General features: G+C 33.1%; 6 protein-coding genes across 21 annotated transcripts; 3 read left to right on the plus strand and 3 right to left on the minus strand.

The window, feature by feature from the left end:
• The first annotated feature begins 630 nt into the window (after positions 1-630).
• LOC124950933 (non-structural maintenance of chromosomes element 3 homolog) lies at positions 631-2193 on the plus strand. Its single transcript, XM_047498456.1, has 6 exons — positions 631-813; positions 881-1308; positions 1408-1576; positions 1656-1750; positions 1825-1956; positions 2047-2193. The coding sequence occupies exons 1-6, from the start codon at positions 810-812 to the stop codon at positions 2125-2127; spliced, it is 909 nt and encodes a 302-aa protein (XP_047354412.1). The 5' UTR covers positions 631-809; the 3' UTR covers positions 2128-2193.
• Positions 2194-3001: 808 nt separating this feature from the next.
• On the plus strand, positions 3002-8338 carry LOC124950863 (slowpoke-binding protein). 10 transcript variants are annotated; one of them, XM_047498330.1, is made up of 10 exons: positions 3004-3351; positions 3512-3908; positions 6004-6173; positions 6325-6590; positions 6695-6995; positions 7071-7162; positions 7262-7387; positions 7470-7536; positions 7683-7733; positions 7817-8338. In XM_047498330.1, the coding sequence occupies exons 2-9, from the start codon at positions 3571-3573 to the stop codon at positions 7703-7705; spliced, it is 1383 nt and encodes a 460-aa protein (XP_047354286.1). In that variant the 5' UTR covers positions 3004-3351; positions 3512-3570; the 3' UTR covers positions 7706-7733; positions 7817-8338. The 10 variants fall into 10 exon arrangements, with proteins under 10 accessions (XP_047354268.1, XP_047354222.1, XP_047354290.1 ...); XM_047498294.1 differs by having other exon boundaries at positions 3005-3351; positions 7470-7543; XM_047498266.1 differs by lacking the exon at positions 7683-7733 and having other exon boundaries at positions 3003-3351; positions 7470-7543.
• A 1016-nt stretch (positions 8339-9354) lies between these two features.
• LOC124950895 (chromatin assembly factor 1 p55 subunit) lies at positions 9355-13235 on the minus strand. Of its 2 annotated transcripts, none has more exons than XM_047498357.1 (5): positions 12942-13235; positions 10533-11031; positions 10202-10459; positions 9763-10090; positions 9355-9650 (listed from the first exon to the last, which is right to left on the minus strand). In XM_047498357.1, the coding sequence occupies exons 1-5, from the start codon at positions 12991-12993 to the stop codon at positions 9471-9473; spliced, it is 1317 nt and encodes a 438-aa protein (XP_047354313.1). In that variant the 5' UTR covers positions 12994-13235; the 3' UTR covers positions 9355-9470. The 2 variants fall into 2 exon arrangements, with proteins under 2 accessions (XP_047354313.1, XP_047354323.1); XM_047498367.1 differs by lacking the exon at positions 12942-13235 and adding an exon at positions 11520-11675.
• Positions 12512-21668, plus strand: LOC124950705. Of its 3 annotated transcripts, XM_047497855.1 has the most exons (3): positions 12512-13425; positions 14084-15136; positions 15287-21668. In XM_047497855.1, the coding sequence occupies exons 2-3, from the start codon at positions 14113-14115 to the stop codon at positions 19588-19590; spliced, it is 5328 nt and encodes a 1775-aa protein (XP_047353811.1). In that variant the 5' UTR covers positions 12512-13425; positions 14084-14112; the 3' UTR covers positions 19591-21668. The 3 variants fall into 3 exon arrangements, with proteins under 3 accessions (XP_047353811.1, XP_047353804.1, XP_047353820.1); XM_047497848.1 differs by having other exon boundaries at positions 14084-21668; XM_047497864.1 differs by lacking the exon at positions 12512-13425 and having other exon boundaries at positions 14756-14895; positions 15011-21668.
• On the minus strand, positions 21454-26528 carry LOC124950921 (cilia- and flagella-associated protein 251-like). Of its 4 annotated transcripts, none has more exons than XM_047498417.1 (9): positions 24516-26528; positions 23475-23914; positions 23247-23376; positions 22892-23163; positions 22621-22712; positions 22278-22512; positions 21911-22184; positions 21716-21849; positions 21454-21627 (listed from the first exon to the last, which is right to left on the minus strand). In XM_047498417.1, the coding sequence occupies exons 4-9, from the start codon at positions 22985-22987 to the stop codon at positions 21544-21546; spliced, it is 915 nt and encodes a 304-aa protein (XP_047354373.1). In that variant the 5' UTR covers positions 22988-23163; positions 23247-23376; positions 23475-23914; positions 24516-26528; the 3' UTR covers positions 21454-21543. The 4 variants fall into 4 exon arrangements, with proteins under 4 accessions (XP_047354373.1, XP_047354396.1, XP_047354388.1 ...); XM_047498440.1 differs by having other exon boundaries at positions 22621-22720; XM_047498432.1 differs by having other exon boundaries at positions 22621-22728.
• Positions 23032-26403, minus strand: LOC124956458 (cilia- and flagella-associated protein 251-like). The gene is made up of 15 exons (XM_047512288.1): positions 26305-26403; positions 26092-26238; positions 25916-26019; positions 25683-25837; positions 25511-25626; positions 25299-25419; positions 25101-25230; positions 24843-25006; positions 24516-24779; positions 24283-24361; positions 24011-24222; positions 23758-23914; positions 23475-23573; positions 23247-23376; positions 23032-23163 (listed from the first exon to the last, which is right to left on the minus strand). The coding sequence occupies exons 1-15, from the start codon at positions 26401-26403 to the stop codon at positions 23032-23034; spliced, it is 2109 nt and encodes a 702-aa protein (XP_047368244.1).
• Positions 26529-26594: the final 66 nt, after the last annotated feature.

The following is a 26594-nucleotide window of genomic DNA, read 5'->3' on the forward strand; positions in this document are numbered from 1 at the left end:
TAGTGATTCTATTGTTCTGTTAAGAGAAGACGAATTACACGAGGTGTCGGATTCTCCTTGCCTGTCATCAAGAGAGAAATGAACGGACCGCTGAACAGGTGCAACCGTTCACATTGAAACAAGTTTCCCTGGATTCTCCTCTCGCTTTATACAGGAAGATCGTTTCCTGTAATAACCACGTAACTCTAATTTCTTTCTGACTATAATGTGATATTACAATTGAACGAAAAATATAGAATTCATCGCTGACATTTTATTCATCTCTTCTTAATGATTCTTTACTTTTAATAATTATTAGGTAGCTATTAAAATATTCATTATTGAATTGAATATTATACCCTTGAAGAATGACATTTCAAGTATTTCGTAAAGATTTTTTTTTTCTTTTTCTTTTTTTTTTTTTTTTTTTTTTTCTTTTTTTTCCCCAATCCTAGTTGCCCATCGCAGGAACTTGAAAAGCTTTCTACTGATAAGTTGCGTTTTCAATCGAACGTTACCGATAAAGTATGAAATGTTACTTACCTACAGATACGAAAATTTATATGGATAAAGTGATTTCGTCAAACGTAATTTCAATTCTCGCTACTAGTGGCGCTACAACTTGTTTCTAACGAATTATCATCGGTAACGTCAAGTATAAATAGAAATATTGTTTTGAAGCGTTACATTGTCGTGTATTAGAAAAACACGTACTTTTGTAAGGAATAAACGATTGTAAATAATTAATAAAGACAAAATTTTTAACATTACACAAATATCTTTCGAGGATCAAAAGAAATCATAGAAGATCAAATAAAAATTTTTATAAGATGCGTACGTATGACAATAATTATAAAAAAAATAAGCTAATTATTATTATTAAAATTAAATTTTCTTATAGAGAATAGATTACGTCCTTTAACAAGAAGAAATTTTAATGAATATATTAGCGAAGAAGAGGAAGACGATGAGGATATATATCAAAGTACTAGTAGTGGTATACGTAGACATATGTCACAGAGTACTGGTGAAAGACAAGCAAAAAGAAATGGATCTTCTTCTAATGCTAGAATAAGTGGCCGTAATGCTCTTTCTCAAGGTAGCTCAAGCTTGCACTCCGAAGAGTCTGATGGAAGATTAAGAGCAGATTCCAAAAGTATAAATTTGCAAGAAGAGATAGATTTAGCTGGAAGAGTCATACGTTATATATTTACTGTGGAAAAGAAAAAACATGTTATACAAAAAGTACATATTATTAAAAATATTCTTGGAGGAACTACAAAGAATTTTCGTCAAGTAATAGAAAGAGTTAAGTCTCTTTTATCCCAGGTATATCATAAAGTATATTATTCTCTTGAATGTGATATTCTATAACTATATCATAATATCATGGAATAATTTAGAAATATTACATGCATTCCTTGGAAGGTATTTGGATATCAACTGGTAGACATTGGTAATGGCAAATATATATTAGTAAATGAAATCAAAAACAGCATACCACATCTTAAGTTTACAAAATCTATAAAAGCTCAACAAGTTCTTTTATTTATAATACTTGCTCATATATTCATGTACGAAGATGCATGTACAGAAGGTTAATAATGAATTAGCATTGGATTTACTACATCTGCAATAAATCTCATACAATATTTATTTAAACCTGAATGTTGCAGAAACACTGTGGGATTTTTTACGACACTTGGAAATAATAAAGGAAGATGATTTTCAACATGATTATTTTGGAGATATAAAAAAATTAGTTACCATGGTAAAACAAATTATATTCTTAATTATGAACTAAGGCTTATTAATGATGTTAATGATAAACGATATTTTCTTAAGGATTTTGTTGGGCAACAATACCTTGAAAAAGTGGCAATATATAAAGGAGATTCACAAAAATATGAATATAAATGGGGTCCCCGTGCCGAATACGAAGTATCTCGTCGTGATATCTTAGAATTTATGTCACGGGTATTCATATATAACTTTTGCATATCATTATTTATATTTTATCTATAATTGCGTTTATACTAAGTCAAGGATATATTAATGTAATTGTAGGTATATGAAGGACGTTCAATAGAAAGTTGGCCACTACATTACCAAATGATGTTGGAAAAAGAACGATCTAGTGAAAGCTAAATTTTATCAAAAGTTTGCTTTAAAAAAATTTTTATATTTTTAATAAATATCTAAATATTAATCCTATGGAACGTTACTTCGTTATTTCAATATTTTATTCGTATATGAAAATGGGAAGGGTGGGAGAGAGAGAGAGAGACTATCAATAGAGTTGAATTCCCTTTATCGTTTGACCTTAGAGATTTTTGAAAGATCGACAAAGGTATGTCGTTTTCAATTTTTTCAATCGTCCTTGAAAGCAGCCATAAAAATGCAAAGCGAGATTAAAGTTGCCATGCGGTCTTCAAGTTCAACATAGAGGTTAAAGGAATCCGAAATATGCATAACATTTCAAATAAATATGTATAATTGGATTTCTAACATTTCCTATCGACGACTTTCTCGCTATCTGCAGATAGGAAGGAATTCCTAAAAAGATTTTCTTACGAATGATATTCACATGAAATTTTACTTTTATTTTTTTCATCTTCGATCGAATTGCTTTATACCTACAATATATATACATACATACTTGTGTGTGTGTGTAGATAAGTATGTACATATGTATATGTGTATACGTTACAATATTGAAAATGCAACAGGATGAATGCACTCTACGAGTATCATACATTCCTGATAATAAATTTGCAACCACGAATGGTAATGCAAAGGCGCAAATCGATCGAATTGTTAGTATAAAATTTATATAAAAGAAAAAGAAATAAAATTTCAAAGATACGATATGTTTGTATAAAATCTAAAGAGAGAAATGGAAGAGATTCGTCGATAGTCTCTTTATTCGGTTATATTCGCATCTGAAGCCCCAAACGTATACGTTACCGTCCGATCTCTGTTACCGCGATCGGCGCGAGCGCAGAAAGCGAGGGTAAAAAGTAGTACTTGCCCTGGCAAATCTGTGTCAGGCCGGGGGTGCGAGCTCGCGTCGTTCAGTGCCCGTCCACCCTCGCTGCCCGGCGACACTGCACGAGTGGCTCTCGTGACGAGTGCAACCGGTGCATTCCCACGGTATCCTCCATGCACCATCAACTCGATTCTCACATTCGGAGGAACGTCGTTCGACCGGACGGTGATCAGTAACGGTCAGTGTCGAGGGCCAAACGAATATGATCCGTCCTCGATAAAACGAATTCTATTTTATTCTCGAAGAGAGAGAGAGAGAGAGAGAGAGGGAGAGAGAGAGAGAGGGGGGGTGACAGAAAGAGAAAGAGACAACGACTTTACGAGGTATATACGTAAATTAAAAGATTAAGAGAGAAAAAAAACAAAAGAAAAAGGGAAAGGTTCTCACGTGTTTGGATTAATTGAAAATTGAATGAGAATCGAAGGGAAAAAGAAAGAAGGAAAGTATAATTAAGAAAATTGCGAAATTCGAAATTTGTTTCAGTTTAACTGGGACCAAGGCGTTTAATCCATCCAGAAGAATTAAGGAGAATTTGGAGAAAGATGTTCAATCTCTATCAAAGTTTGAACAAGAAGGATGAGGGTGAAAGTCATCGAGAATCGGATGTCACCGGACACGATAGATTCTGGCAAGAGAGGCCAAGGACACGACGGAAACGACGTGCCGTCAATCGCAGAACTCAAAGTGCCATAGAGCTCGATTCGGAAGCTATAGTTTCTGCCCGTGGTGTCCTTCGTCGTGGAAGAAGTGCAAGTATCGAGGACGATGAGAGCGAAGAGGAAAAGGGCTATCAGTTGACCAACAAAATTGACAATTTAGCTAAGATACTCTTCAGTCGTGTCTCGGCCGCTCGTGGATGCAGAGATCAAAATGAAATCAGGTGATTGAACCTTTTTTTTCCCCCCCAACTTTTCTTCATCGTCCTTGTATTTATCTTTTTATTTTATTTTATCGTTTTTTTGTTATTTTTTTATTTTATCGTCTCTCGAACAAATCAATGATTCTTTGAACACGTGTGCGAATCGGCAAACCTGGGACATATGTATTAATATATGATAAAGGTGATTCACTTTTATCCATTCGATTCGAGATTATACTTTAGCCTATTATTTATACACACACATATATATATATATATATATATATATATATCACTCGCATATATGTACATATATCTTTACTTTGCCGCATAGTTTTCTTTTAAATTCGTTTAGTTTATATTTTTCCTTGAAAATGTATAATAATAAAAATATCCTTTCATCTGATCGGATAGGAAGATCCACGTATTGGTTATTCAATAACAGCCTGACACCGTAAGGTATTGTTCGAATCGCTAGCTGATAGAAGCTTATTCTTAGAAGATCGTGCCAGCTATTGAGATTATCGTCGTTTTTCATCTCATCCTCGATCTCATTGTCTTTTCTCTCAAGTATATTTCAAGAAGATTTATCCGTGTCTATCCATTTATCGATTATACATATACACCTTTGGTACAAAGATTGTTTTCTTCCTTGATCGTCTCGTTGCCATCAAAATAAATACTATAAATAATTGTTTACGAATAGATCATATAATCGTTAATTCAGTTTAATCGTATCCTTAGCACTGTATATTACATATCCATCGAATTTAATTCATAAGACAAATTTGTTAAATTTAACGTTTAAGAAATAAACGTATGATATTCCATGGAAAATGTTCATCGTCCATGCGAACAAAATACAAGGGTTAGAATATTTAGAAAACCAATTGCGGAATCGCGAAGGTAACATCCAATATTTTTTAGTTAACAATTAATTTGTCACGCGTATGTATATCGAAGAAAAACAATCTATCGAACGAGCTAATTAAAGTCATCTAAAATATTTCTTCGTTTTTTCATCGATCGAATTGACGAGCCATTGGATAACTTGTATTTGTTTTAAAGCTCGTCGAATAATTCAACGATCGATAGATTTAATCAGAATTCGACAACGTAAACGAATTTAATAATAAATCATTGTTTCTTTACTCGCGAAGGAATACTCGTATACCGATACGATCGAGGGATCTTAAACGAGGATCTTAATATATTTGAAATATTTATAATCTAATGGTTCAAAATAGTACAATATGATATCGATGTGTGTGACCATTTCTTATTGGATGAAACCTTTGCAGTCGCAGAGCAGCATGGCATAGTAATAAAGATAATGCGCGTCGTCCACTTCGTAACTCTTGCTTCGCAAATCTAATCTGCTTCTGGCAACGCTTAAGAACCGATCCAACGGGATTAGCGAGCGAAAGCATAGAGATAGAAATAGAAAAACGTCTAGACGACGGCGATGAAGAAGTGGACAGGTAGAAAATCTTTCTTCATTTGCTTTCTTTCTTTCTTTCTTTCTTTCTTTTTCTTTTCTTTTTTTTTTTTTTTTTTTTTTTTTTTTTTTTTTTTTTACAACGCGAATATTATAAAAGTGCTCCTTATTCTAGAGAAGAACTTTTGTTGACGAGAGCCGATTAAACTGCGGCTAGCATCAAATATTCCTTTAGCTGATTTAACATTCATAGGTTTTGTAAGCTTAAAGGTAGAGTAGAGTGGTTCATCGAACGAGGTCAAGCTACGTCTTCTCTCTTGATAACGGATGTATAACCGTAAAAGAGGAAGATACTTTAAAAAACGATATCGTTAGAGTCGACCTTTTGCCGATGGAAATGATTTCCATCTGAAAATGAGCCAAGAGATATAATCACTTTGTTCCATCAGGAACATTATCCGAATTTAAATCTCTTTCAGTACCTTCAGTATAAATGAATAAAATAAAATATCAAATACACGGAGATATTGTATATGTTTAAAAAAGTATCGTAATATAAAAGCGTCGAGGTTCGAACAGACGATACTTTTTATCCGAGGAATATTTGTTCGCATAGGTTCGATTTTAAAAGACATAGGAAAACGAGGTTAAGCAGGATTTTGTTTGTATTTGGCGTAGAAATGGACGACACCACTACACAGCACTAGGTCACGGACCGTCCGCTTGCGAGGACGTCGGCGAGTACGTGGAAATGGAGAAAAGGTCCAGAGATCGTGCTTTATCAATTTGTCAGACTTATATCCAACGAACCTCTCGATATACTCTCATCAAGCAGCTCAACAACGTCGGTGAGTTTTACGTGCGAATTATTCTGTAATAGAAAATCCATCTAGTTGAACGTTCCTTTTTCATTCCATTGAAAATACGTATTCTTTCGTATTTCTTTCTACAGTATGTTTTTTTTCTTCTTTTTTTTTTTTTTTTTTTTTTTTTTTTTAGGATCGAGAGTGGACAAGCACTGGTTCGCCGTAAGAGATACTTCGCTCAAAACCGATAGACTCATCACTTTGATGCCCTTGAATAGAAATTGTCCATTGAGTATCTGTCCTTCGACGAAAGACATATTAAATAATTTGTTTCTCGCACTACAGCATCCATACATTTGTCCTATATTCGGTCTAGAGTTTCTCGAGTACGAGGAACTCAATTACGTTGTCTTAATTCAACCTATCAATCACGGTAGCCTGAAGGATCTTATATATGGCGTGAGTTTAGAAGAAATTATCGACAGACGTTAGAATTTCTTGACGTTCGATGTCCAATATTAATATGCGTTCTTAATTTATTAAGACATCATGTTGATTCTCAGATCGAGAGGAATTGCTGGAACGACGATTGGAGTCAAAAGTACGCTTCTCGTGGTAAAGGTCTACCCTTATCACAGATCCAACAGATGGGTAGGCAGATATTGGAAGCTTTAGTGTTCCTTAAGGAGAGAGGATTTCCTGTAGTCTCTCATTTACATTCTGGGAACGTCGTTGTACAAAATGGCGTTGCTCGTCTCGCTGGTCTCGAAAACACCCTTTTAGGTTTCAAAAGCAGGATACATCCTATAGTGACATCTCGATTGACGAAAACGAGCACGGTGGACGTGATATGTTTTGGTAAAAGTAACGATTCGATCGATATAATAAAGCAAAAAAATTCGCCCTCCTCTAATGTTCAGATCTCTCTTCTCTATTCAGGTCACATGTTGTTCGAAATGTGCGCCGGTTACGAATTATGTTCCTTCAAGCCAACCGCTGCGCATCTCTCGGATATCGAGACATATCCACAGGTAAGATTTGTCCTTAATGCAAATGCGCATTGCGCGATTCTATTCTCTTCCATTTTATTTTCCTCATTAACGGAATATTAACCAAAGTATGATATTTAGGTCATCGAATTACTTGAGATAATATTTGATGAGTCTAGAAATCGGTATCCGAGTATAGAAGAACTTCTCATTCATGATATCTTCAGGAACATAGACCTTCGGGAAATGCGCTGTGCGCCCGTTACGGTAAGAACGTTTGCATCGTCATCTCGTTATAGATAATGACGTACATAATGACGTGATCGACGATAATATTATTGTCTCACAGATATTTCGTCCTGCCTTAACACCTTCTATAATCAATTTTCTGGATGGTATCAAACGACAAAGTTTAGGTAAAAGGTAAATTTTCGGAAATCTTTGTCGTTTAATCGAAAATATTTTTGCGCACAATATATTTGATCGTGTTTACGTTCCATTCGTTTTTGCGAACGTTCATTTTTTTATATTTTGAAAATTTTTTTTATTTTTGCATGCATAGCCGACACAGGTCGCGTTCTATAAACGACATCCTATTGATACACAGGTTTTGGTAATATTTCGAATAATTCAATTGATCACGATTACGAAGAAGACTCGGTGATAAATTTATAATACATATAATTTCCTTTGCAGATTTACCAACTTAGATTCGGAAAATATGATATCATTGAAAAGTCCTGAAGCCGAATACGAGGATTCGCTTCTTGTCCAAATATACAACGAACTATCTAACACGACCATATAATAGGGGAACAATTTTTTCGTCTTATACACATTCGTAATTTTACTACTAACAATAAGTGCCAAAAAAAAAAATATATATATATATAATTATTACCGCGACGATCGATAATATTGGAAGAAAGTGTATAATGTAAAATGTTAATGATACATCCTGGAACATCTAGCAGAGTTGACGCACGTGAAAGTGTAACAAGAACGATATTTTGATAAATTATTCTAAGCTTACATTGATATTTAACAATTCTTTTTCGAGTAATATGAAAATCACACGGAATTTTCAATGGGTGCTTTTAAAACCTATTTATCTTATAAACGATATATAAAAATTTGTTTATGTACATTTTATGTATTAGATATCATATTGACTTTCAAATTGTAATCGATTCAAATATTATCGGATGTTATGCAGCATCTCATTCTCATAAATTTTACCCAACATTCTTATTATAGCATGGATCTAATACAGGGTGGATTTTAGGACTAAATTATTTAGATGATTAATACGTCGTTCAAAAGATTCTAAAAAAATTAGTAATATCCAATATTTTGTGCCAATTGAAAGAACGCGAATTGATAAATTTTTAATAGAGATTTCTTTGTCGCTAATGTAATTTATCATAGAAATTTATGTTCCAATTCGATTTTATATATAGCGACATGACATAGTGCCTGGATGTTTAGTATTTATTTTATATGTACCTAAGAGCTACCCAAAAACCCAAGTTACTAATTATAAGAACGCTGTTATTACTGATAGGCTCACTGCTGACAAATATAAATTTGTTCATTTAACATCTGTTTAATATCATGTATTATTAAAGAAACAAAGTAAATAATACATCTTGTATATAGAGAAATAATGTGAAAGCAAGATATTAACTTGCGCAAATACAAAATAACAATGTTGTATAAATTCTTCCAATCATTAAACAGAACACGTGAAAGTATTGAAATATTTGTTGTACAAATAAACAATTACATAAACAATTACATAAACAATTGATACACGAGCAGCAAAAGAAAACATTCTATAATATTGATTAATACAAGAGAATTTAAAAATAAATTCTTGATTGATGCACGCAGTAAGCCTATGATAGAACATTTTTACAAATTTACAGTACTGATATTTTAATCAACGAATCAGTACTTCGTACTTTTCGCATATTATATGCACTTTAAAAATTCGATAGATATACATCTTGATGTGAAAAATTAAGGTTAATGTAATCATGATGAAAAAAAAAAAAAAAAAAAAAAAAAAAAGAAAAAAAGAAAAAAAACAAGAAAGTAATTAAAATTAATGAAGAACCGAAATATTATTGCTCTTCCATAATGTTATCACTTATAGCACACAGTTTTGTTTTTTGTTTTTTTTTTTTGCTTTTTTTTTTTTTTTTTTTTTTTTTTTTTAGATCTTACAAATATATAAATCACCATTTTTAATGCCGTTTATGATTCAATAATGTTCATTTCAATTGTCAATAGTACTATTCAGTACTTGACTTCGATGTCAGATGACATAATAAATTATTCTTCCGATTTATGAAGCTCCAGCTTCAAGTTCACTAGCTGGTGTATCTGGCTCTTCATCATTGTAAATGTTTTCTGCCATTTGCCAAACTTGCATTATATTATCTTCTGATACTGAACATATTACCCAAGGTTCATTAGGGTTCCATGAAAAGTCACTAATTTTTGCAGTGTGTCCGCCATGTATAAACTATATATATAAAAAAAAAAAAAAAAAAAAATATATATATATACAATAATTTATGATGATTATTTATAATGATATATTTATAATGATGAGTCATATTAATCAATAGAATTACCAATAATTCAGGTGGGCCATCTTCGGCATCTTCAGTAGACTGTTCTTCTCCAATTTTGCTAAGATCCCATACATGCAAACGCCTATCTGTACCGCTACTTGCTAATATGGTCTCATTATGTGGTGACCATTGAACTTGGAAGATTTCGTCTTTATGAGATTCAAAGGAATGTAATTTTAATTTTAAATTCCTTAAATCCCATAACGCTACTGTTTTGTCCGCACTACCAGTGGCAAGAATAAATTCTGAATATGGATTGAAACTTAAACAATTAACTTCTGCTGTGTGAGCATCGACTGTATGACTTGGTTTACTAGTGTTATTGCATCTGTAATAATATACACGTTCTTATACGTTAAAATATATTGAATACATAATATTATCAATCAAATTTTGTTATTTATTCATTATTCATTTATATGATTATAAATAATCGTACCTCGTATCCCATATCATTAATTTTTGATCATCCGCAACCGATCCAAACAGAGATTCGTGTAATAAATGCCATGCAACGTCCTCTACAACGGCTGTATGTCCTGTAAAAATGGTCTTGGCATCGATCACACGATTTTCTTTAGGAGTAGCATTAATATCCCACAAACAAATTGTATGATCGTCTGATGCGCTCAACAAATACCCGTTAAGATTTGGATTCCATGATAATCCATAGCCTTCTTTTTGATGTCCTCGTAACCTGAACGAATATACAAAATTATGAGATAAATTTAAATGTAGAATATATAAAATAGAAGAATATTAATATATACCTTAGATCTGGATGACATTCGCCATTTGGATCTGGCTTACTAGGATGTTTTGTGTAATCAAATACTAAAACGTCGCTTGATGGAGTTTTCGTTGCTATAACGCAAGGATTTTGTGGCATGTATCGGGCTCTATTCACTTCTCCTTCATGATTAATTTTTATTTCAATTTCTATCTTTCCACTTACAGAACCGAACCCTCCAAATTCACCTTTTTCATTGTCATAATGAGAAGCATCAAACTGAGCGTCCTCATTAGGTAATTGAACACTTGCTATTAACAAATGATTTTGTTCATCCGACGTATGTGTACCGAGGATCAAACGATGAACAGAATAATCTTTTCCCTCTGGTCTAGTTACATCTGGTAACCATTGTGCAGTTAAAGATGGCCATTCCAAAGCATGTGTCATTACAAGATCATATAAAAATGGTGTATTCTTTTTCCATATTTTGTATTCTTCATTAATAACACGTTCTTCCACTGCATCATCAAAAGTTTCTAAAGTAGAAAAATATAAACAATATTGTTGATTCTCTTGTTAGACAAAAGTTATAATTAATAATTCTGTATACCCATCTTATTCTTTATCTTATCAGACATATATCCTAAAATCTATCACATATAACAATATAGAATAAAAATTATTTATTAAAAGCAATTTGATAGAAATATAAGGAATATGTAAAATTTTACAATATATTTAATTGCTATAGAAATATGCGTAGGACGATTAAGTGTTATCTTTCAATTGCACATATTTCTTTTTATATTTTAAAAGAAAATTTATTTTAGAAACATGAGATATCAATAATTAAACCTAGACGCTTAATTTTTGTACTAGTACGATAAGTAGAAATTTGATATAAGAAAACGACATTGTTTATGGTACCGGGTGAAGAAGCGTCCTTTATGAAAAATAACCAATTAATAATTATGTTCAAAGATTAATGTGATATAAAAATATTATATATATTATATCTTCTTACCGCCGTCCTTATCACCCATTTATACGTGATATATGCTTCAGATTTAAAGATAAGAGTTAAGAAACCGCCAAAGAAATTGCGCCCGCCAAAAAGCCACGATATACAGCCGGGTATTCTAGTCTCGAGAAAACCGGTTGTAAAATATTTCATGCACTGATCTTCGAATATCGGAATATAAGATGTTCCAATGCGCATAGATTTCCAAATTTTAAGATACCCAATGGTACTGGTAAAATTGACCAATAAGCTATCCTCCATTAAAACTATTCATTTATTGGTACATTTTAAAGAACAAATTGTTGAAATATCATAATCAATATCCAATTAAAATATAAAGAATATAATAAGTTACATATCGTGCCAATTTCGTTGTATAAGTTTCTCGAATAATAGCACAGATTAACGTCATCGTATTATTTTATAAATGTTCTATATATTTCATTTTTTTAACATTAGATGGCGACATACTTCGACGAAAAACTAAGAGCGTTTGATCGTCAGTTCATAACATGACGATGAAAGATTTATAGAATGTAAAAAAAATGAAAGAAAAAATAAAAAAGAAAAAAAAGAAGTATATAAATTAATATAAATTGTAATTAAAATCGTCGGGATATTAATTTGTGCTACTAATTTATATTTATCAATAATGTAATATGTTACAATTGTTTTCAAAATTTGATATCGCAATATGAAAGTATTCCTCTTGCTTTTTTTTTCTTTTTTTTTTTTTTTTTTTTTTTTTTTTTTTTGTTGTCTTTTTCTTTTTGGTAGAAACCATCGATTTATCCACAACACTGTATATCATTATTGAAGAAAACCATTATAATTATTTTCTATAGATATGTTATTGTTTTGCAAAAAGAAGTATCCTTCGTTCGCAATGCAAATTCGAAAATTGACGAAGTATGAATGAAAAAGTTCGTTAATCAGAAAATGATGTTCCTAATACACCAGAGGGCGGTTATATGGGGTAGAAGAACGTGTGAAAGGTGGTAGTACGGGATACTACGTTGGGCGTCCACAAGAAATGCCGTCGATACGTGTATCGAGTTTTTGCACGACAGCCGTGGTACGCCAGGCAACAGAAAAATTCGTGCTCAGATATAAAACATCTACAATCAATTCTTTATTTCTACGGACTCGAGACGTATTAGAACATATAATTCGATCTCAAACGAATTCGGCTTAACCTTATTTTACATCTCCCCGTTTCTCTCTCTCATTCTTTTTCTCTTTTCCATGCTCCCTTTTTTCTCTCTCCCTCTATTCCATCTATCTCTGTTGTTACCGTACCCCTCTTTCTCTACTTTCAACTACTCTCGAGATTGAGATGGAACATGACAAAAGGTGGCATCACTGGGGACGTGTTGGAAGGCACCGACGAGACTGTACTGATTGATATGACGCCATTTTACTAACCTTTTCGGCGCGGTTCGTGGTTGATCACGGATAGTACTACGCTTTGTATCATCGTTTACGAGCGTTATCGTAATATCCGCGTACAGTCGATCGCACACATTTCTACGAGGAAAAACACGAAGAACGAATTTGAATAGGACTGTGCCGAGAAGTGGATAGAGTCCGGGTTAGTGATTCCGAGTTGAGCTCTTTACACGCAATAAAAAGTCGCGCCGTTCCTTTGCCATTCGATCTCGCCGACCGGCCACGCTCGGACTCTACGGCATTGTCTCCTCGGAACACGTCGTTAAAACATTACGTTGATGTACTTCATCTTTGACGCGACTTCGATCGCTCTTTCGTCTCTGAAGACGGGCCAAGGAGGGAAAATCAAAGTATGCAGGATCATCACGTATGAGACTTCATAATGTTTTCATCCAAGATATTGTACGAGATAGAGTTTACGTATTTTGGAGTAAACATTTGCGTTCTTAAATTAATGCAGGTACGGATCTTTAGATTATATATATATATATATATATATTTTTTTTTTTTTTTTTTTTTTTTTTTTTTTTTTTCTTCTACCATTTAAGTTCTATTTTGTAATCGACAAATAAATTCTTCATTATGTTCTAAAAGTAATTATCAAGCGTATTAATTTATGTCTTGGATTGAAGAATAATTATCTAAGAGTATTTTGTTAAATATTACGATGAATTTGTAAGTGCATTAATGTTAAGCTTTACACGATATACATTTCATCCTATGATGAAATAATCTTCTTCTATATAACGTTACATTAACATCTTCTAGATCGACAATTTTATTAAGGAAATATTTCATTAGAAAAAAAAAAGAAAAAAAGAGAAAAAAAGAAAAAAAAAAAAGAATGAGGTTATGTATTTAATATTATTTGCATTCTTGAATAATTTAATGTACAGATAAAAATAATAATGTTTTGTCATTTTCTTTCGTTATCTACATACTATTGTTAATAATTACTTAATTAATATTTGTGTATATTTCTCTAACTTTGTTTTATTTTTTTATTTTATATGTATATGTGTACATATATACATATACATATACATATACATATACATAAAGGATGACATCAGAAAGGTATTCCATAAAAGTTAAAAGATTTTATTATTATATTTCAGGTAACATTGTTCTAGCAGTCTGCATTATTATGGAAGATGAAGATGGTGAGAGTAAAATTATGGACATGTGGAGCATTTTGGGAGATCAACAGCTCAAAGATCCAACATTTGGCAATACTCTAAAACATTCTGTTGATAACGTGTATATCGATACGATCGAAGAAGGGAAACGAATAAATAGATATAATTCAGTAACTCCTAAAGATTCACCAAGTAGGAATACTGGATCGAAAATTGTATTCAAAGGTTTTAAAAAACGTATCTTGGCTCAAGCTCAGGAGATACAATCGGTTGCTTCTAAAAACTTTTCCCAAGAGCAAATATCCCATTCTAATGTATCAGCAAAAATTAATAAAGAAAAAAGAACCGAAAGTAAAAGGGGGAAGATAACAGAGTATGCTCAATATTTGGGACTTCAACCTTCTTCAAAGTTAAAGTGTTCTAAGTGTCATTCTTCTACAAATTCTACTTTCACGAATTTAAAGCAAAGTCAGTGCGTGTGTAATACTGCCATGGCACCGATGCAAGGATTACCGAGCACGTCTGAAACATCCTCTCAATCACATGCTGCTAACTTTAAAATTACAAGGAAAGTATATCTGTGCGCAGCTTGTGGTACTTATTTTGAAAATTGGAATTTGTTTTTACATATGAGGGATATACATAAACGCCATATATGTCTGTTTTGTCTAGGAATGTTTGGACAAGCAGAAAGATTATCTTATCATTTGTCTAAGAAACATAGTGTACCAGAAATGGGATTTAACTCTGTTGAAGACTTTTACAGTGCTTTCAAAGGATCATGTTATTTGGTTTGTTGCACTTGCGAAAAGATGTTCTCTGAAACAGATAATTTCTATAACCATTTTTGTTCTCCCCCGACTAAACAGGAAGCTTCTACAACTGTCTGCTCTTTATGTCAAACAGGCTCGCATGCAAATACTTGTGCTCTAGCAGTTGAATCTAATAAAGAAGCAGATCCTGTGGTACCTGTTACGACGACTGTACAAACAGGAACGGTATCAACGTTTGTCGTTGAGAAACCAACAAATGGTAATAACAAAGGAACGTCAAGAAAAGTAATTAAAAATAATAGGAATAAACATGGGGAGGATAGTATATCTAATTCTTGTCAGCAACATGCGAAAAAGGTTAATGCAAAAGCAGTTACTTCACAATCTAATGAAAATAAACTTTCCTCAGATACAATGATTAGAGATGGAAATATACAAGATGAGATTAATGTAACCAGGGATACGGTGTCAGAAACAATAATGGAGGTATCCAAATGTATTGACGATTCCCGTAGCAATGAAGTAGAGCAAAAAGAAGATCATATATCTTCTATAGTAAAAGCATCTCCAGAGAATTCTTTAATTCAAAATAATAATGAAATTGAACCCTATGATAGTGTGACTCAAACTATTATGGAGGTTTCACGTTGTACAAATGATACTGAGGAGGACGAAGATATACCAAAAGCAAATAAAACTGATGCAATGATATTATTTGATGCAGACATAACTAGTAATGGAAAATCACAGACTGAAAATAAATGTAATAAAATGGATAGCATTCCTTTAGAAACCACGACAAATGAAGAATTACATGAAATTAATTCTGAGCATCAAATAACAAAAGATATGGATCTAGCGGAGAAAGATGAAAAGGTAGAGGAAATGTCTAAAACGAAGTTTGACTTAGAGTCTCACTCATCGTCGAGTCCTGTTCATAGTCCAATTAGTCGATCGTTATTTAGTCCCCAACATGAATCACAGCAAGATCTCCAACCAAAGGAAGAATATCCTGATGATGGTAGTAAACATGTTGAAGCTGCACCGCCTACAGAATCTCAAACGTCAGTTTCGTTTAATACTGCCCCTGCGTCTGACAGAAGTTTAGTAATTAAAATTTGTACAAATAAGAATTCGCAATTTTCTGTAAGTTCGACGGGAAATGTAGAAACTCATAATATTAGTAGAGATTCCGAAGAGAATAACAATGCGGAAGAAGAATCAACATCAGAAGAGAAGCTTTTAAGTCTAACACAGAAGGATAAGGATAATGTAGAAAGTAATCAAATAAACGAAGCCGATAGTGATTCCGATAGCTATAAATTAGCTGTAATAGATAGTAATGCGGAAGATGATATTAATGAATTAGATCAATCTGAGGATATAGCGGTGAAGGCTAAATCAAGCATGGAAATGAAAGAAAATACGAGTGTACAAGAAGAGAAAGAGGAATTCGGTATAGGTGAAAATGCAAATGGTGAATTTAGCACAACAGAACCGTATAATGATGTGAAAAAAGATGCCATAAATTGTGCTCCAGAATTAGCATCCCAGCCGAGCGACGGTATAGTTTTAGCTGGAGAAGATGTCCCACCTATAGATCTTAATGTCGAAGGTACATTAGATAGTACAGAGATAGAAGACTTATTGAAAAAATGTATAGAAGCAGCTAGTCCGTTTTGTGTCTACTGCAATCACGCACGCCATATAGCTGTAAATGGAAAACAATTAGGATTACATATGCTTTCTGAGCATAAATTTCATCCACAGCATCCGGCTATAATTATACAACCGGAACAATTTACGGTAAGAGTAAAAAAGTCTCTGGAGGAACTCGAAACGAATTACTTCAATCTCGATACGTACAGCAGCACAAATGGTACCTATAATATTCAAACTGTTAGGACATATGAATGTTTTCACTGTAGATATAATTCTGCAATACACAAAGAACTATATACTCACCATCGAAAAATGCATCAAAAGACAATTTTAATTTGTATAATGTGTAAATCGACGTTTTATAGTTACAGTGAATTGTTATGTCATTTATGTCCAGGCGTATATTCACCGAATATAAATGTCAAGTATAGATGTTGTCTTTGTTCTATTAGTAGTCTTCCATCTGCATTCAGATTAATGGTACATTTACGAAAGAGTCATCATGCTTGCGACGTATGCTTGGAGACTACTGGAAATCAACAACGATTGTCGAATCACGTATGGAAGCACAAGTTACATCATTTGTGTTATCGATGCGGCATAGCGTACAGAAACAAGCCCGATATTACGAAACACCTTTTCTGGAAGCACGGCACCGAAAGTGTTCTATGTAAAAAATGTTTACAAAAGAAATGGCCGCATATTTATCATTTCTGTATCCCACCTACGGCTTTCGTTTGCGAAGAATGTGGTTCCAGCTTTAGTCGCGCAGTAGCCCTAAAGGTTCATAAAAGATTACATTCGGGAGATCAACCGTACTCTTGTAGCGAATGCTCTGAACGTTTCATCTCACAAAGGCTCTTGACTAAACACGAAGAAAGTCATAAAGAGCCACCACCCGTAGACGTTTGCACGGTAGATGCGACGAACAATCAGCTTTCGATTGCCGATGAGAAATCTGATAAAGATAAAACAAATGCCGTGGATCACTTAGCGTTGAGCACCTCGGAAGGTACAAAAGATGTTAAGGAGACTGTAAAAAAGGTGGTAGATGTTTACGATTTGCCGCCGCTCAATTTATCCTCCGATAGCGAGAGCGAGACCGAAGAAGCGAAGGACGATATCAAGAAGAATGAGGAAAGCGCGGAGAAAAATGAGGTAACCTCCGAGCGAGGTAACACGGAGGTAACGGTGTCACCTTTAATATCCGCTAAAGCAGCATCACCGTTACAAGCCAATGATAATATAGCAGACGAAGAGGAAAACGAAGAGGAAAAGAAACAAGAAGCAAAAATAATGGATGGCATTTGGGATAATTTTAAATCATATACGGCCAGCTTGGAGATGCAAGAATCGGTCAATCTTTCCAACAAAGAACCCGAACCTGAAATAGACGTTGCATTTTTGAGGAGTATTGTTTTGGCCGATCACGATTATTGCGTCGTATGGTCGGAGAAAGAAAAAAATACCGAAGGCGTAGCTAAAGAAGATGAGAAAGGAACGGGTAACGTCGATTTCTCTGATTACGCCAACAACAAGCTACAAAGAAGCCCATCCGCTGGTAGTTTAGCACAAAATACTGGCTGTGAGAGCGATGTAAATAAGAAAAAAGGGAAAAGTCCTAAGAAGAAGAAACAAAATGGTAGTACATCTTCGAGCGATTCTTCTAGCGAAAGCGACTCGAGCAGCTGTTCCTGCGGTACCAATTGTAGTTGTAGTAGCTCGTCGTCCGGTAGTTCCTCGAGTTCCAGTAGTAGCTCCGATTCCGATAGTTCTGCATCGGAAAGTTCTCCCCGTAAATCGTCCAATCGTAAAGAACGTAAGAAGGAAAAAGAAGTTGATCAGAAGAATCAACCTGGTGCCGCGGAAAATGAAAATAAGGAAGCACCCATCGAAGTGGACAATGTAACCGACGTACCCATCGAACCGATTTCTCTTCCCAAACCATTGTTAAGGGAATCGGATTTAGAAACGGACGAGACCTTAACGGATGAGGACTTTTATGACGAGCATCCGCAGCAACTTGCTAATAAATTATTGGCAGAAAAGAGAAATCAGCTGTTGTTGCTTGCAGCCGTTGCACCAGCTTCGACGGAATCGGGAATTCCATTGAACAACGGTATAACGGACGAAAGTTGTGTTACTCCATCGCCCAATCCAACGCCCAGCGTCGAGGATCAACCGCAGCAACAAAAAAAGAAAGTAAAAACGAAAAAACGTAAGCGGGGCGAGAGGGGTAAGCAACGCGTCGTTACTACTCCAATGGTGGAATCATTGAAGCTTAACATTCCTAAAGCGTATTATCAGAAGAATTCAAACTTCTCCGTCTCCTCGGCAACGATGATCGGCCATCATCAACATCATCAGCTTGGTAGATCGTCGACGCCGAATCTTATCACGAACGATATTCAAACGGCTGTAACGGCGGTCGAATCTCATCCTCATACAAATCAGAATATCGGTGGTAGCGGTTCCGAAACGGAGAACAAAAGATCATCGAAGAGGAAACGTATACCAAAGCGTTTTTATGGCGACTCCAGCGACGAGGAGACGGAGAAGCAGCCGACAATGAAATGGAGGAAGGTCGTCGAGGCACCGTCTTTCGTACCTGCACCAAATCCCAAGCCTCTACAGCAACGATTATCTTTTGGTGGAAAGACTGTGGCTTATAGGTCGAATGTCGTTGAGACTCATACCGAATCGCTTTTGAACGTGACGGCAACATCCGCGACGGAGTCCGAGGGACCGGCAGATAGTAGTAGCGAATCCAGTGGTTCCGATGTTGAAATGTCGATTCAACAGCAATCGCAGAGCCACGTTTCGGAGAGCAACCCACCGATTACGGAGCGTCCAGTTAATCTATATTGTTACTGTCAATGTCCCTACGACGAGGTATCCGAAATGATCGCTTGCGACGGCGAGGACTGTCGCATCGAGTGGTTTCATTTCGAGTGTGTCGGCATTATGGTGCCACCTAAGGGCAAGTGGTATTGTCCAGACTGTAGGAAAAAGCATGGTATTGTGCAAAATAGAGAAGACTATTTCGATTGATAACGATAGACGGTGCCTGCTTCGATCTTCTAAGGATAGCATGGATATTGTGAGTGACCGTTTTAAATCTTAATACCAAGCTCACTTAAAATTAAGTTTAGACGTACTCATAGCGTTTACCTTTCTTTCTTCTTGGTAAAAAAAAAAGAAAAAAAACAAAAAAACAAAAAAACAAAAAATGATATACGCTGTTCCATGTTGATATTTTTCTTAAGCCAATAACAAGAATGTTTGTATATAATTGTAAATATGCCCTAGAGTTTATAACAATGAAATAAGGTTTTTTGTGTACATTTGTTTGTACTTCTTTTAACGATGAAATGCCGTGTATAGACTTCAATTTAGATGATAGGCGGTGTGTAACATCGGTTTTTAGGACTGTAGACTGCATTGCGCCAGGGATGCAAAATTTCTTGAATGTGAAGAGAGAGAGAGAGAGAGAGAGAGAGAGAGAGAGCACGCGCGCGAGAGTGGGGAGGGCTGTGTTTTATGAATTCAATTTACAGTTGCGCCCGATCCGACAGTCGGCACTGCTGGCGGTGTCCATGCCTCCATTGTACGAACAATCGTTTAACCATGTGCTTGACTATTGGTTTTTGATGAAACGTTGAACCTCGGTTGTGAAGTCGGGATATTGATACGAATCACGGTCCATTTTATAGCTGGAATAGCTTCAATTTTATAATTTAATGTGTTAAGTTTCTTTGATGTTATTTACTTAACGCGTTAACGTTGAAAAGAAATAGATGCTCTCGTCGTCTAAAATTGTTGATCTTACTTTTTCTCTTATAGTTTCTTCACGCTTTTAGAAAAAAAAAAAAAAAAAAAATATGGTTCATAAAACAAATGGGTCTTTCGTTATTTCTAGTCTATCGCGTAACGCGTTGTATGGAGAGAGAAAAGAAAAAAAAAAGAAAAAAGAAAAAAGATAGGAAAAAAGATGTTCTTCATTACAGATATGGATGACACTGCAATTATACACCTTGCTACGCTAATTCAGCGCTTCAAAAGTTATTGGGCCTATTATCAACATTGTTTCTCTTACAGATTGCGGATCCATTCGCAATGGCATAATCCTGATTAATGCATATTCCATTTAAATTAGAAATGTGTAAATGACATACCGCTGGCACTGCGTTGCTATAGGTGTCGAGATCAAATGAACAAATAAAACAATACTTACAGTTAGAACTATCGTAGCTCAGATAAGGAAATTGCGTTCCTAATGGGACAAGCGGTGTAATAATTAGTCGCATAAGATGGCACAAGACATACGACTGCTGATCGTGTAATATCATGCAGCACATTGTTAGTATATAATTTTTAATAAATTTCTGCCTATACTTCTTTAAGTCCATTTCATAAAGTTATTCTTGAAATCTGCCGCATTAATGCCTGGATGTATTATCGCTTTTATCGTAGCTTTTGAAAACATTTCGAATTAATGTTAATTAAAATATCTCAATTTTTTTCTTTCTTATTAATACAAAAAAATTAACTTGATAATTCAAAGTGAAGTGACTTTAACTCATAATGAAATTATCCGAAATAAATACTATTAAAAATATGTTTAGATCATTGATCAGTATTATGAAATGGATATAGAAGAAAGGGATAGTTCTTCTATTGTCATTGAAAATGTTTCAGTTTTACAAATTTTAATCTCGTACATATTTTTAATAAGATTATTAAAAAAAAAAAAAAAAGAAAAGAAAAAAAAAGAACTTTGATCATATACTGCGCTTATTTTGATTGCAAATTTAAATATTTTTATTAATGAAAATCTTTCAAATAGTGCAATCGTCCTTTCCTCTCTTTCTCCCCGTAAAATTAATTGAAACATGTAACGCAAGATAGACACGGTTTTTCCATCATTTCTTTATTACCTTAGATAACTTTCATAATGTATATAAAAATTGAGTAAAAAAAATTGTATCGGCAGTGCGGCAAACATCACGTAATTTTATTCTCAGCCCTCATCTTCTCCAACAAATCAACACCCAAAATAACCGTGACAAAATCTTTGTAAGATATCCTCTGTATCATAAAATAATAATACATTAATTTTCGAAAGCCTATTTAATAGCGTTTAATTCATACAAGTCAATAAAATTGTTACTCTTACCGATGGTAGAAAATCGAAATTTATAGATGTAGATATTTGTCCTTTTGAATTTGCAAAATGTTCTATATTGGCATCCTCCGAAGGAATAAGCAGTTTTAGGTATGTATATGCTTCTTCTAATGTCAGTGGTTCACCTTTCAATGAAGTCGTAATTCAAGTTATAGGAAAAAATACAATGAAATTAAAATTACTAACCGAGAAGTTTCTTATCTTCCAAGATATTATTCTCTGGGTATGTACCAAATAAGATATTCATAAATTGATCTCGAGTTAATATTAAATCTTCATCATTATTCAAGTCTTTTTCGCAGAAACTTGCGAAAGCTTTTTTCATTTCTCTCATAGAATATCCAAATACAGGTCGATGATTGATGTAAAGTTTAACAAAATCTTCGAAAGTAATTTCCTCCAATAATTGTCCCGTTTCCGCATAATTCCTATAGGATACTTCACGCATAATATTTTCCAGCTAAAAGATTTAAGACGTAATTATCTTCAAATTATGCTTAAAGTATAGATAAATGTTAATTGTTAAGTAATATAAATCAACGCTTAATCGTACTTCTTTGTTACTAGGGAAATAACCAACGGCTCGCATTAAATTTGGTATTTGTTTAATAGAAGCCATATCAGAAATCTTTCTTGTTTCGATAGTATTTTCTCCTTGTTGTAAAATCTGTGCATAGTAGAATAAATCTTGCATTTCGTTAAATAACCACCCATTTTTACCACCTTTTATGAAACTATAAAATGGAGACAATCCTTCTCCTCCTAAGCGTTTCATAATATTTACTGATCTGTAACAAACATACACTCTAGTCTTTTTATAATTTTAATAATATGTAAATTTCTTCTTTGAAGATTTGACAAGGTGCTTTGAAGTATAGTTTAGTTTTTCTACAAACCTGAATTTTATCTTCCACATTAAAACACAAGAATCTCTATATCCCATAGTAAATACGGTACTGTTTTTACAATCCACAGCGAATCCAGTGATCTAATGTGCTTATATTCTTTTTAATAAAAGTTTGTACAATAAAAAAAATATATATATATATATATATATATATATATATATATATATATATATATATAGAGAGAGAGAGAGAGAGAGAGAGAGAGAGAGAGAGAGAGAGAGAGAGAGAAAGAGAGAGAGAGAGAGAGATAATAAAATACCTGACGCGGATGTCCAGTAAGTCCTATGTTTGTATAAGGATTGCCATCTAAAGGAAGAATTTGTAGACCTATTTCTTTATCAGTTGAAAATACCATATAGATGTTATTATTTTCTTTTTTTAATATCTGGAAACGAAAAATTATAATGATATGATCAATGAAAATCCCATAATGTCAGATACTTTAAAACGTTGTACAGGCGTTCCAAATGTTGCGTTCACATAAGTTCCACGAATCATCCTTATTATATCATTTAATAATTTGTACTTGTACTGAAATTGTAAAATATATTAATATATTAATATATATATATATATATATATATGATTCGTTCAATTTTCAGGTCATAAATTACTTCAGAATTCGATATCACAAAAAAAGTCTCAACTCCGATTCGCGGATACCATTCCATGTACAGAGGAGTAGCTTTTGATTCAATTCGATCTATCTGTAAAATTTTTAATCCTGGATCCGGATATGGTCCACTATTGTTTTGATATAGATATATTATTATATACGTATAATATTCTACATATGGCAAATATTAAAAAAAAAATATATATATATATAATTTTTCGTTTACCTAAATTTTAAATCATATTCAATAAGATCTTTATCCTCCCCTAAAGAGAAAAGTCGAGGAACTGAATCGTCTCCAATAGAAGGTCCAAATAACACTTGTCTGATTGGTAAACAATGTGAATGACATTTTCCAATTAAATTCCAAATATTAGTTTCATTTACGAATTTTGAATCATTTTTTTTGAATACTACGATAGATAGAGCATCATCCTAAAAAAAAAAGAAAGAAAAAGTAAATGAAATAAAGATTTACGTAAGTATTTTATTTATCGCTGAAAAAATACTTAACGGAATAAGCCATGTAAGTCGAACATTTGGTAAAGGCAACAATACGAATAGATTGAGACGAATGTTTGTAAGGAAATTCATCTAATAATTCCAATGTTAGTGGATGTAATACCCATAAAGTACCATTTTCCATACCACAGATAAGTAAATCAGCTGACAAAAAAGACCATTCTGCATTAGCATTTGTTAGAATTAATAATTTCATTCGCAAAAGAAAAAAATGTTGATTGAAAAAATGTTACAGCGTACATGTTGGAGAATATTTGAGGGCAGTAATGGCAGTCAAACTTTCATGCGTTTGTGGACAGCTAATATAAATTATTTGATTCTTTTTCGTTTGATCATTAAAAATCGTTTCGAAATTTGGTAGATCTGGAACTTTTCTGGATATAATCAAACTACATTTCTCATAATCGTATAAACTTAAAATACTCTCTCTATTTCCCGTGATAAGATAAGTACTGTAAATGAATTTATTAGTTTTCATTTCATTAAATATATTTTTTATTAAATTTCTGTACCTTTCCGGATGTGCATCTAAACTCGTTATATGAGCAGCATAATGTTTCGAAATGAATTTGCATTTTAAATTTGCAATATCTAATAAAGCAAGTGTACCTTTCGTTGTAGCTGTGACAAATACCAATATATATATATATATATATATATATATATATATATATATATATATATATATGCATGTATATTCATATTATTCAATTCGCTATATACTATCTTTATGAAAAACACTTACACACAAAACTATTTCTAACGATGAATCTAGAACGTTGTAGGGTCGCGTCGGTAGCTACGTATATTGAATTTTTCTGGTCGTAGTAATATTTTGGAATAGATTCTATATTTACAGTTAAATATGACAATTTTTTATCCATCTTATCATTCAAATATTTAACATCTTGATAAGTATCATTTTCTTCTTGGCTTACAAAATTTTCCATAAATTCATATTCTATTTCGCTTTTTAATTCGTCCGTGCTGTTTCCATCACTCAATTCGACTATTTGAAAAATATAATATTTTTTTTTAAAAAAGAAGAAACTTTATATCATGTCAAGCTTACTATCTGTTTCACTGATAATGTATACAGGGCCAAGTAATTTAGAGCATAAATCGAAACTGATCGATCGAATACATTCCAGTTCACGATTTTGACACCAATACAAAAGTTTTAATTCATTATCGTAAAAATTAATTCGTCCATTAGAATTGCCAGTAACAATCATTCTATATATTGAAAAAATAGTTCATGATCAAATCTAAATATCTTCAAAACTCATTAAATTTTTGTTCGAAGAATTATTATTTAATTAATCAATACCCTTCGTAATTGAGAATTACAGTGATATTGCAAGTTTGTAATTTTATCGATTTGATATGTTTCTTTTTAAAGTTTGTATCTTCTACAGTATGCTCGACGGTGTAAACGTGGCTCCAGACTAATACAAAGCCTGCAGAACAAATCATGATCAAAGAAATTCTAATCATTTTAATACTTCTAAAATCAAATGCTTTTTACCGGTAGTTGTCGCCGTTAACGTATTCGACGTTTTTGTAATAAAAACAGAACTATTCAAAATTCCAAAATGACCATATTTTCCAGTTATTTTCGGCCGATAATAACTAAGTTCATCTTGATCCTAATGAATGATGAAATTATATAAATTTACATTGAAAATTTTCTTTATTGTATTGGAAATTCGAATTACAAACCCAAGTAAAAAAAAGTACGTGATGATCAGTAGTCAAAGCAAATCGTTTTGGAAAGTCATTGTCGAAACTGATCTCTTTAACTCTATCCAAATGTATTTCCGATAATTCAGCGATCGCTAAAAACGCAAATGTATCTAATAAATATTTTATACGTATAAATGTGAAATAGCTTATATTTCATTAAAATAACCATCTGGTTTATCTCTTCCGTATGTCCACAACCAAAAATAAACTTTTTGTAATTTTTCATTGCCAACGGTAACAATGTACTTTGCATTTGGACTGATACGTGCTGCTGTCAAGCCATTTATACCGTGAGGCTCGAATAAAGTACAAATAGGCATCCTTAACAATAATCACGTATATACGTTTTTATACGCATTATAGACAAGCATAATTTTCATAAAAGATTAATATTTTTACTTGATTTCGGTATCCCAAATAATTACCGCACAATCCTTTTCAAAATCCGCCGTCAATAGCCATTTACCATCGTTCGAACTTGACAGTGTTCTAACAGCAGTTTTCTAAATATTATATCGACTATGATTAATTCAATTAAGTGATAAATCTCATAAATTACACGTGTCTATACTAACATGACCTTGAAGAGGTAACATTTCATTAGAGCTATAATCATATATCATTGCAATATGTGAAGAAGCGAACGCAATTAATGTTCGATTTTTAGTCGTTAAATTTATTATAGGGACGTTTGGATTAAAGCCAAAAGAGTAATGTAGTTTCTACAAATAATAATTAATTTTATAATTAAAATAAATATAATGTATTCAGAAATGAGCGTTACCTACATATGGGCACATGTTAAATTCTGATATCTCCTTTTTCGTATTATTCTTTGACAGATTGATTGATGTTTTTTTATCAGAATTTATAAAAGACGATGCCATTTTAATACAATGTTTATACAATCTTTTTTCAATCTTTCATGAAATATTTCTTTCATGAAATATATTGATTTGAGTTCTCGTAACAGTTGAAAAATACTACGAAAATCAAGAAAGAAATTTACGCAGCGAAGTGACGTTTTTCTTACCGGAAGTAATGCATGTGTAAGCGTGTAATTTAAAAATTTTCACTT

This window comes from Vespa velutina, chromosome 1 (genome assembly GCF_912470025.1).
Source record: "Vespa velutina chromosome 1, iVesVel2.1, whole genome shotgun sequence".
Classification (NCBI taxonomy): domain Eukaryota; kingdom Metazoa; phylum Arthropoda; class Insecta; order Hymenoptera; family Vespidae; genus Vespa; species Vespa velutina.

Coding starts and splice junctions, on each gene's coding strand:
- LOC124950933 (XM_047498456.1), top strand. Junction 1,577..1,655: donor CGAAGATGCATGTACAGAAG/GTTAATAATGAA, acceptor TGAATGTTGCAG/AAACACTGTGGGATTTTTTA. Junction 1,751..1,824: donor TAAAAAAATTAGTTACCATG/GTAAAACAAATT, acceptor TATTTTCTTAAG/GATTTTGTTGGGCAACAATA.
- LOC124950921 (XM_047498417.1), bottom strand. CDS start 22,987: ATGGTATTTTCAACTGATAAAGAAATAGGTCTACAAATTCTTCCTTTA. Junction 22,713..22,891: donor TTACTGGACATCCGCGTCAG/GTATTTTATTAT, acceptor TAAGCACATTAG/ATCACTGGATTCGCTGTGGA. Junction 22,185..22,277: donor ATTTCCCTAGTAACAAAGAA/GTACGATTAAGC, acceptor TAAATCTTTTAG/CTGGAAAATATTATGCGTGA.
- LOC124956458 (XM_047512288.1), bottom strand. CDS start 26,403: ATGGCATCGTCTTTTATAAATTCTGATAAAAAAACATCAATCAATCTG. Junction 25,420..25,510: donor CTTTGACTACTGATCATCAC/GTACTTTTTTTT, acceptor ATCATTCATTAG/GATCAAGATGAACTTAGTTA. Junction 24,362..24,515: donor CGTTAGAAATAGTTTTGTGT/GTAAGTGTTTTT, acceptor TTGCTTTATTAG/ATATTGCAAATTTAAAATGC.
- LOC124950705 (XM_047497848.1), top strand. CDS start 14,113: ATGGAAGATGAAGATGGTGAGAGTAAAATTATGGACATGTGGAGCATT.
- LOC124950863 (XM_047498266.1), top strand. CDS start 3,571: ATGTTCAATCTCTATCAAAGTTTGAACAAGAAGGATGAGGGTGAAAGT. Junction 6,996..7,070: donor CGTGATATGTTTTGGTAAAA/GTAACGATTCGA, acceptor TTCTCTATTCAG/GTCACATGTTGTTCGAAATG. Junction 7,544..7,816: donor CGACAAAGTTTAGGTAAAAG/GTAAATTTTCGG, acceptor TTTCCTTTGCAG/ATTTACCAACTTAGATTCGG.
- LOC124950895 (XM_047498357.1), bottom strand. CDS start 12,993: ATGATACAAAGCGTAGTACTATCCGTGATCAACCACGAACCGCGCCGA. Junction 10,091..10,201: donor TTAATGATATGGGATACGAG/GTACGATTATTT, acceptor ATATTATTACAG/ATGCAATAACACTAGTAAAC. Junction 9,651..9,762: donor ATGGCCCACCTGAATTATTG/GTAATTCTATTG, acceptor TTATATATATAG/TTTATACATGGCGGACACAC.